The 10,396-nt window shown below is 43.7% G+C and overlaps 1 protein-coding gene across 1 annotated transcript; it reads left to right on the top strand.

Annotated features, from left to right (window-relative positions):
- The first annotated feature begins 470 nt into the window (after positions 1–470).
- LOC128299191 (uncharacterized) lies at positions 471–2,076 on the top strand. The gene is made up of 3 exons (XM_053035083.1): positions 471–609; positions 1,435–1,617; positions 1,685–2,076. The coding sequence occupies exons 1-3, from the start codon at positions 471–473 to the stop codon at positions 2,065–2,067; spliced, it is 705 nt and encodes a 234-aa protein (XP_052891043.1). The 3' UTR covers positions 2,068–2,076.
- The last annotated feature ends 8,320 nt before the right edge of the window (positions 2,077–10,396 follow it).

Genomic DNA, 10,396 nt, shown 5'->3' with positions numbered 1-10,396 from the left:
GGCGCATAGATTCGAACGGGAGAGTAGAACGGAAGATGTCCCAAACGGCGTGCACGCCGGGCAAGAAACGGTACGATTGCCCGTTCGTGCGGGCCATCGAGTTCTATTGTATCGTGCGCAACTGTACACACAGCACCATCCCCCGAAACATGAACGCCCGGAAGGGGTGGAGGGCGAGAGGGCAGCTGTGTGTGGAAAGTCATGTTTTTATTGAGCACCATTTATGCGCATTCGGATGTCATGTATGTGTCTGTGTGTGTGCGTGTGCGTGCGGCATCTTTTACTCGCTCTCACACACACAGCGCACTGCCGCATGCGATTTTGCCGCTTTGCTTTTGTATGGGAAATAAGAGTCGCTGCGAATTTGACGTGCGGCGCAATGAGAACAGTTTGTGTTTGCCGTATCGCCGCATACGACGTCCGCATCGAAGCCGCTGTGAGCATTTCGTTCGCGTTTGCTGTGCACAACAATGGTGCTGGACCACGTCAAGCTGATTTGCTTGGTGCGGGAAAAACGATGTTTGTGGTCTCGCAACGAACCGAACTATAAAGACAACAAGCACAAACAACTTCTTTGGGAAGACATTGGCCGCAAGCTTAATGTGCCGGGTGAGTATTAGCTATCAAACCTGCCTCAACCTGCCGGATTCCGGTGCTGCCTAGGTTATATTCGTACGGAATGTATTACACCGGGCCATTTAAGATCAATCGTTGGTTATTTTGGATTCAGGAATCGATTTGCCACCTTCTTGAGGGGAAACGCTTCAGGTTGTTGACAGCGGCTGAAGTGTAACCACTGCAAGTACGCAAAACAATTGCGGTCGGCATCAAATACCACAGAAATGTATTTGATGACTTCCAGAACAACAACAGGTAGCGCAATTTCAAGAGTCATTCAATACATTTCGTTTAGACGAAGAAGATTTTTTCGCGGCGTTAAATGTTTTTCGCCGTTTGTTTACATACAACTCATTAGGTTGTGGTTAAACTTCACCAGCTGTCAAATTGGTCCAGTTGGAACGAGAAAGATCTCTTTTCCGTGAAGACGGTCTCAGCAACCCAATGGCAGGGGTTGATCCCAATTAGCCGCAGAAACTTATGTACGAGGCGCGTTACTACCTGTGTTGGGTGAATCAGATTCAGGTTCATGCATTTGAATAAATCTTTGAACCGAATCAATACATCTGAATCTCTAATTCAAGGATGCTTGAATTCGCAAAAAGCCATGAATCATACAAGATTTATGACCTCCATGGAGATTGTTCGTCATGTATTAAACTCCCCCACTCCCCTTGGTCTTCAGTTGTCAAAAATGGGCCTCAATTGCCATTTCGCTGAAGGCCTTAAGTTGCTTGATTCACCACTACTCATAACGATTCATGAATACTACTGGAGTGGATTCTTGGTTTGAATGACTTCTTATGACACTTCTAGGACACATTGCGAAAAATAAATGGCGCAACCTGCGTGACACATTCGCGAAAAAATGCACTGCAATGAACCGGACGTACGGATCCGGTTATACACCTGTAAGGTGGAAGTATTACAAGCAAATGTTGTTTTTGAGAGATATGATGGAAACCCGCCCTCAACGTGTATCTTTCCCATCGGCTACAGGTAGTAGAAGTTGTCTAATCTTTACGGTGCGGTAAAGATTAATCCATTCTCAATATATTTGCCGAAGGAATTATGAAGTCGGAGAGTGTGGATCCCCTGGCAGGGATGCAAAGCAGTGATACTGAAGAACCAACGCCTACCGAACTCAATATACCTACGGTCTCACGGAAGCGACCCAAGGCAGTTGGGAATTCCCAATCATCTGTTGATCCCTTGGGATCGATCATGGAGCTGGAGCTGACGAACAACAACGAGATGTGGCGTGAGCACGAACTGCGGAACAGGGAAACAAGAAAATCCAGCAACTACTACTTCCTCAACAGTTTGGTGGACCAAATGGAAACGCTTCCGCTTGAAGTACAGCTCGATATCAAAGAACAGTACCTCAGTATAATGCACGCGGCATTACGAGCGAATAGCCAATCGGTGCATTCCGAAAATCATCAATAAAGTAAAAAAATCGGCCAACTTTGTGTCCCAATACCTAATGGTGTTTTTATTGTCTAAATAAAAGAAAAAAATCGTTACGGCACTCTGGTTTTCAGGAGATGTTTCAGAGAATTCAAGACCAATTATGCTCCAACTACCTGTGCTGGTTTTTTTTTCGTGGAGTTCTTCCAGTTCTGATGGTCGCATGGCTCACAAGAACTAAACCTGTTCGATCAGTCCTTTAAAGGGAACGAACGAACTCGCTCGTCAAACTCGCGTTTAGTCATCAGGTCGAACTATCTATGCAGACAGGTCTGGAGAACAATACTTTTAATGTAAAAATAACTAAATGAGCTGTGAAACAGGTTCATTGACGAACATTGAACGGCTCGTAACGCAAAAAAGAACGAAAGATCCGTACCGTTCGTTCAGTTCTTCAAATCGAACGAACCAGTTCGCTCAAGTTCATATGGAACTAATGATTTACCGAACCCTAGACGCATCCCAAGATGGCCTCATGACTTCTCATTGGAAGCGAACAACTCTGTTATCCGAAGGGGACTTTGTTAGGGGACAGTTAGCTAACTGTTTTGGGATTTGTTGCGGGATTATAGAACGCTCGAAGTGGCTGAGCGAGTAAAAGATGAGGTGTGGTAATAATGCCTCTTGTTACTTCTACGCCCCAGAGTTCCGAGAACGATTACATCCAGACGACATTTAAACCAATTTTGGAACTATTTTTCCCGCTCGTAAAGAGCAGCGTAATGATGGAGAACATTCCAGACCTTTTAACAACAAAAAAAACAGCAACTTCCTATCTTTTTTGACCTTCCCGTTTAGGTGGTGCGTGCATTCAATGGCCTGCTATGTGAAATGTTTTATTTTCTTCCGTTGTGTTCTGTTGCTGGTGTGGTGCAGTTGCTCTGTGTGTTGACATTCTTCGACATATTTATTTTTGCCTTCCCGTGTTGGCACGTTCGACCCTTGCCTTGCCAAGGTGGATTGCGCACAATTTTGTCAACAGCGCCACCGGTGACGTGTTGGTGGGTGGTGACGTAAATTATTTTCAACACATTTCACACCACATTATACGTACGTCGCAGTACGGCGAAAGCACGCGACGCGGTGTACATTTACATTTGGGTCGCCCTTGCCTCGGTAAGACCGGCGATAAGATGGAACGTGGCCTGCACCAGAGCAGTGACGTTGTTTGGGGATGGTATCACTGATAACGAACTCGTTTACGTTTCCCTTTTTTTGCCTCTTTGTTCTGACTCTTGTCGTAACCATCGACACACCGATGGGGCAATAGTTTACTATCTATCCCGTCAAGGTTAAGCACCGATCGACGCGGGTAATTCGTCGGGCAATTTGGCGTTGGCGCTCGCACTAGCAGTCGGTTGCCGGTTGGGGAAAACCTTTCGGGAAGTGTTTGCATTGCCTTTAGATAATAGATCGTATGATGTTATGATGTTTGCTTTCCGATTGAGTGTAAAGACCGATGTGTATTTTTATACTGCCCATCAGCATTGTGCGATGATAGGGTCTGGGGCTTTTGGCTTCTGTGCAGTGGGGATGTTTGCAGGGGTTTCCAAGTTCAAGCATTCGTTCGCAAACAGGGAAATTTGCTACGAATATTAGTTGGATTAAAAGATTTAAAGATTGCTCATTCCAATAATTATGTTACACAAATCTAATGAAGTTGAGCTATGACTTTTACAAACATTCCATTGTACAAACTCTTTGAAACATAAACCAGGCATTTGAGCCATGATTGAAGTGAGTAATGATTAAAGGACGTTGATAACGCTTGACAGTTCCAGTGTTCATGGAACTTAACAAAGCCAAATGTCTCAGCTTGCTTTTAATGGTATCAAATGCTAATTTAAGAGTGCTTTTAGTGCCAGGAACACTTCGTGAGTTAATTTTGGTCATTTATGTAGTATTTTGAGGTGTTCAAACTTATCCTAAAATTGATTATATTTGTGATGAAATGAAATATCATTAACCATTTGATTAATTGAGGCAGTAACCTAATACTGCTGATACAATTTTGCATGGATTTGTATATACAATAATAAATAGATGAAAAAATATCTGTTTATCCTTCAAAACTAATTCACTTACAACGCTTATTATCGCTAGTGAAAAGTTACGCGCAAAATTGCACGAATCCCCCTTTTTGCGCGCTCTTTAATCGCTGGCAAAAAATAGCGTGACTAGCAGGCCATGACAAAATAAAACCCGCAACACACTCACACACAGAACTGATATCCGTGAAGGGTTTTCCAAAACTGCCCACAATCGATGCCACGTCAATCCGATGGTTCGATGCTTCTTTGTTCATTTCGACGGTGTACGATTATGCCGAGAAAAGACGCGCACGTAGATCTACATTTACGAATCGATTCCACCAACCATCCATCTTTCCAACCCAAGCAGCATTCCAATACCACGCTTCTGTATGTGTCTGACAGTGAGCAACAGAGCGAGTGAGAGAGAGAGAGAGGGGGGGGAGTGATAGTGAGAAATAAGGGATGAGTGTGGAAATGCATTGGGGGTGGAGGAGAGGAAAAACAAAACAAAATCATCACGCGGCGAATAAAAAACTAACGACAATCCCAACAAAACGGGTTAAAAGGTGGTTTTAGAGGAGGGGTTGGGGAGGGATGATGGAAGGAGTGGTGTGTAAAGTGGGAGGTGGTGTCCGATCGATGTGGTCGAGTTCAACGAATTATGCTGTGCGACCGCAATTCCAACTAAGAAATCATCCCCAAATCGCTACCGCAAACCCAACGAGCTACGTGAAAAAGAGTGTCAAATGAAGTGAGTGCCTGAGAGAGAGGGAGAGAGAATGAATGCGAATAATCTGCCAAGGAGGAAAGAAGCGGTGTGAGTGGCGCAAGATGCCCGCGCTTCACCACCGGCCGAACGCCGTAGTCTAAACGGAACCTCTTTCGGCTTACTCTAAGCTTCGTCTGCTGAGAAGGGGAAAGTTGAGCAGTCGTTGTGGGCCCATCATCATCATCATCATCATCAACATCGTCTTGCCTCACCTGCGGCCGGGCATACGTGCATGTGCATGAGCGGTGCAATATATGTATGCATGATTTGCCTTTTTGTCCATATCGTTTGCGCATCGGTTTCGGTGGTTTGCGAAACCTCCCCCAAACAGGGCACATACATACAGAGTGTGCAGTCGCGAAGAAAACACGGCAGATCCCACCGTACCGGGATGGGCTCATGGTGATTTATTTTAAAAAAAATTATATACAGAATGCACACACACACAAACCCCCCACATCTGGTACAAAGCGGAGTTTTGGTCGGGCTGCATGCTTTTCGTACACGTTGGCGCTCTTGTTTGCCCATATCTTTAGCTCCCGCCCCGCTTCTGGACAATCGTTGGCTTACCGAGGTCATCGCGTGAGTGACACAGTTGCGAAAAACCCGTAGCAAAAACTTAAACACAAAACGCCGCGCTCGACTGCATCAGAAAACAATCAAAGCAATCAAGTGTGCTCGATGAAGCGCGAGAGAGAGAGAGAAAGAACGCGCGCGAAATGTGAAGGAGAGCGCCAGCAGTGAGAAGAAAAACACAACAAGACGGTAACTCAAATCGTAGTGAGTGCCGTATAGGTGCAACACACGCTTCAGCTATAAGCGAACAACATTCATATATTTATAGCCATTTACATTTAATTTCTTCTTTGCGTCCTGCGCTTCACTCGCTTACCATCGCGCTGTCTCTTTCGTACCTTCGTTTTTTGGGATGCATTTTCCCCTTGGCAAATCCAGCAGTCACCAAACATTCACCCCAACCCCATGCCGTGGGAAACCCGTTTCTCGCAATCGTGGATTTTCCGTCCCATGCACGCGATGTGGCCCGAGAATTTCCCGCGAGAGAATTTTGCCATCCTTCACATAAAAATAACTGTCCCGAAAGTGCAAGGCAGGTGTACGTATGTGTGTGTATGTGGAGTGACGTTGTTTCTCCTTCATCACACACTGTGCCCCGGAATTACAATCGGAAGCATTTGTTTCAAAACCTGCTCTTTCCTTGTTTTGCATTGTTTTTTTTTCGCTTCTTTATGATGCTTTGAAACTGCGTTCCAAAATGGCGTCTTGTTCCGTAGATATGCTTCTAAATTGAAAAAGAAACGTTCTTTATTGTTGCATCATTTTATTCGCTCCCTTTCAAATCCCTTTCCTTCGCACCCTTTCCTGTGGCAAATGGGAGAAGCTTATTGGTATGTTTCGATGTTTGCAAATTAAATTTTAAAATACCTTCCCATTGCGGGCAGTTCATCTTGGATCGATTTCTAAATAAATGTCTTGCGCTTTAACGCGCGACTACCTAAAAATAATGTACGCGAGTTTGTGTATGTGTGTCCGTTTTCTCACCCACTACATCCTCCATAAGGTTGCCCACTTACATACCATTCGACATCATCATCGTTGTCGCACTCGTCATGGCACACTTAGCAAAGCGAAGAAGCGGTCGAAGCAATCGCCCTTTTTCCATCGCGATTAAAAACACACACACAAGTACGTGAAGAAGCAGCCCCCCTTCACCCCATGCCGGGTTCCTTTTCCATCGGATCCCGAGTGAGTGACCGATCGTGAGGATTATGGTTAGTTGGGTGCTGGGAAACGGTTGCGACGGTTGGGTATTCTTGGTGTGACGGGCAAACACTCGTCTCGGTATGTATCCTGGGTGGCGCCGGTGGAAGGGTGAAAGAAAAACACACTTTCCAACTACAATGCATTTGCAGCGAGAGAGTTTGTAACGAAAACGGTAACCAGAAATGAAAAACAAAAGCAAAAAAAGCACACTCACACACAAACTGAAGCCGAAATAAGAACGACACGATCGCGGTACTTATCGCGGTGTGGTGCGATGTTTTGTGGGCAGGGGTTGGCAAGCTAGGTAAAATTGGAAGTTGTTGTTTGATATTTGATTTGTCTATTTTTTATGAACAAGCATTACTTTTTGTATGATAATGATTACGGCCAGACCGTGTTGCTGTGTACTAATATTGGCTAATATTAAGTAAGTAAGTCAGAGCTTTACAGTCGATGATTTGTCCGGTCGGCTTGAAACTTAACTTAACTTTACTTAAAAAAAAACTTAGAGACGAATAACAAAAATCTAAAAATAGCAGAATAAATAAAAAATAAAGAGAGTGAAAATTATTCCGGATCCATCTCGGCTCGGACTAGGTTAACTGTAGCGTCCACGCTATTTGCGTTAAAACAAAAGAAAAACAGGACCGTACCGACCGGACCGACAAAAACCGGATACTAGAAATAGTTATTTTCAGAACTAGGTAGTAGCTCTTTGCAAAGCTGAAATTCCTTCTAACAGTCATTGTCCGTCCAGCCACTGGTTTTCATCTGGAGCCGAACGGTTCGACGGAACACAACAACTTTCCTGTCACTCTCGCTCGCTTGTCAGCCTTCTCAGTCCGCGGCAAAGTCGAAAGCACATGAAAATTCACCGAATTGCGTGTAAAGTTTAGTCAGTTCAGTTGTCGCGTGTGAAGTGTTTTGTAGTGTGTGAACATCAGACATTTTTGGTATTTCGTTGAGGGAAGAGATTTTTTCATCTTAACCGATCATAAACCCCTTACTACGGCTATTAACTCTAAAACAGATAAAACTCCAAGGCAATCCAGGCATTTGGATTACATTGCACAATTCACCTCGGATATACGATACATAAAAGGTGAGAGTAACGTCATAGCGGATACACTGTCGCGCATAGAGGAAAATAGTGAAATTTGTATATTAGATTACATCTGATCTGATCTGAAAAAATGATCTCGAATTAAAAAAAAATTTAAAACATCAATCTGGAAATTCTAAATACAAATTAGACAAATTGCTAGTAGAGAATCAAGCAGTATATTTAGAAATATCTACAGGAATAAATCATCCTTACATTCCAGAACCATACCGATCATGAAAAGTTCTCGGATAACACCCTAAAGGTTGCCGGCCACTGCTTACCGCTGTCTGCAAATGGAATGGGATGGCCATGGAAATGGTATTGTAGGGCGGACAGCACAATAACGCAACGCGGAAAAAAGAGCAAAATTAATACAATGAGCATAAACGCGTGCAAATGCCCAGCGGATAACGTACGATGGCGTAAAACGGTGTGTGTGTGACCGCGTGTTTTTTTTTGTTGTGCGCAAATACAGGGTCATACCATTTTCTTACCGTATTAGACGGAGCACAATTTTGCCACGCTCTGGCTGTGTGTTTTCCTTGACCTAAATATTGGCGACCGGATTTTCTCATCAAAATATTTCACCTTTTTTAGTTGTTTAGCGCACTAAGGTAATTGTTAATAAACCCAAAAAAAACACAAAAACCCTTCTTATGAGAGAAAAGACCTTTCAACTTTAAAATTTGTATCTGTTCTTAAGCGTTGAATTTGTTTCACAAATTATTCAAATAGGAAACATCACCTACTGAGATGATTTTCTATATTTAACTGATGCTTTTATCTATTAACAGTGTCAAGTGGGTATGGAGATTTTATAGCACTTTCGATAAGACTTTTTTGTGCTCCTGGTACATGTTTTAACAATTTCATTTACCTTGCTGCAACCATCTTTTATTTTCCTTTCGGGTCTCATAGCTCAAAAAATTGCACACCGAATGGTTTTCGCTCGTACGTTTTCCTTTCTCTCACAGTAGGGAGGAATGAAAAGCCCCCATCTCCAAGTGACACGTAGCATAAGCATAAGTGAGGGGGGAAATGTGAGGAAAATGTGTGGAAAAGGAACGAGCGAAGGGAAGTGGTTGCGCGGGTATAGAAAATTGGCCACGCTGTGCGCTCTCATTTGACTCCCGAAGTACGTTCGATTGTACTCTCCCGATTGAGTGCCGTGGTTCACCGTTTCCATTTCGGATACAAACACAGCTTAAATGGAATTTACGCATACTTCTTCTGCTCATTTGGATGCGCCCACCACGTCAACGCGAGCAGCGAACCGTTTTCTTTGACCTCTCCAGCTAACTTCGCGCCTCTAGGGCACTTCTCCCTCTTTACCCAGAAAGGGACGGGGGGACCGATTGCCCACCTTGTCGGACTATCATAGATGCATTTAATTTGCATTTTTGCGACGCAACATTATTAGTTTTATTCCACATCTGCACAATTCTTATTTTTCTCTCCAGTGAGGGCATTGCATTGACATTCCGTGCCATTTCGCGAACAGTAAATAATTTATTGCATCCGTCTTACCGACGGTCGACCCGTCTACCCCTGTACATTAGTAGGAAACAGAAGGAAGAAAAGGTAAAAGACCACCGAACAGAACGGTGCAGCATCATTTATCCGCGTAGCAAAATCATTAAACCCATTCCGAACCAATACCAATACAACTCCAGGAAACTCCCTCTCTCGCTCTCTATCGCTCCATCTCACGCTTCCTCTATGAAGTGATCACCCCTGTCGTAACAATCTCATAAAACATGAGCATCTCAGTGAGCCGTGCTTATTAGCGACAGCGGTGCGGTTGATATGGAAAAAAAGAAAACGAAACAGAAACATGCCGTCGCCCGAGGTGCAACACCCGTAAAGAGCGGGAAGGAATGTGCAAGAAAGAAAGAGAGAGAGAGGGAGAGAGCGGTCTGTGTACAGGTGTGGAAACGGGAAGGAATGTGTAACGGCACCGGGGCACGCGCTCGCTTTTCTGGTCGAAAAACCGAACTGTCACTCACCGTCGTATGAGGGGAGGAGGGGTGGGAGGAGGGAGAGAGAAGCTCTCTGGAAGGAAGGCAAAGGAGGTGTGAAGATTTCCACTTCACCATGGAATTGAATGGCTGTTTTGTGTGCGTAAATTGAGCAGAAAAAAGCACAATGTGACAATTATTTTCATTATCGTTATTATCATATCATTTATCCTTAAACTACGTGAAGTTTTTGGGTAGAAAAATAATATAAGTAATAACACACAGTCAGCACCTTTAGAAAAAAGGAAGAAATGTAAACAAAATATCAGCACATGCCGCTGGTCACTCACTGACAGGTAGGCGATTTCGATGAGCAGTGGTAATCTCGCTCTCACACCTTCTCTATCTCACTTTAATGGTTTTGTGTGAAGGAAAGTGCAGTGCGTGAGAACTAAAAAAAGAAAAGAAGAAAGAAAACAGGAAGCCGTATCGAATGCTTCTTCAAACATGACTTTTAAGCGTTATTGTTTAAGTTTTATTTGACACCAAGAACAATAATTGTATGCATGTTTAACGTGTGAGAATGAAGGCCTTGATTTGAGTGCCAAAAATGGATTATTAATGTGTTTATTATGTTTACTTTGTAGCTATTGTACGGTTT

The sequence above is a fragment of the Anopheles moucheti genome, chromosome 2 (genome assembly GCF_943734755.1).
Source record: "Anopheles moucheti chromosome 2, idAnoMoucSN_F20_07, whole genome shotgun sequence".
Taxonomy (NCBI): Eukaryota; Metazoa; Arthropoda; class Insecta; order Diptera; family Culicidae; genus Anopheles; species Anopheles moucheti.
Note: the sequence above shows the minus strand (reverse complement) of the source record. Positions and strands in the feature narration are given on the sequence as shown.

Excerpts from the sequence above, each read along its gene's own strand:
- LOC128299191 (XM_053035083.1), top strand. The coding sequence starts at position 471 with ATGGTGCTGGACCACGTCAAGCTGATTTGCTTGGTGCGGGAAAAACGA. Across the intron at positions 610-1,434 it reads CCGCAAGCTTAATGTGCCGG|GACACATTGCGAAAAATAAA; the intron begins GTGAGTATTAGC and ends TGACACTTCTAG. Across the intron at positions 1,618-1,684 it reads ATCTTTCCCATCGGCTACAG|GAATTATGAAGTCGGAGAGT; the intron begins GTAGTAGAAGTT and ends TATTTGCCGAAG.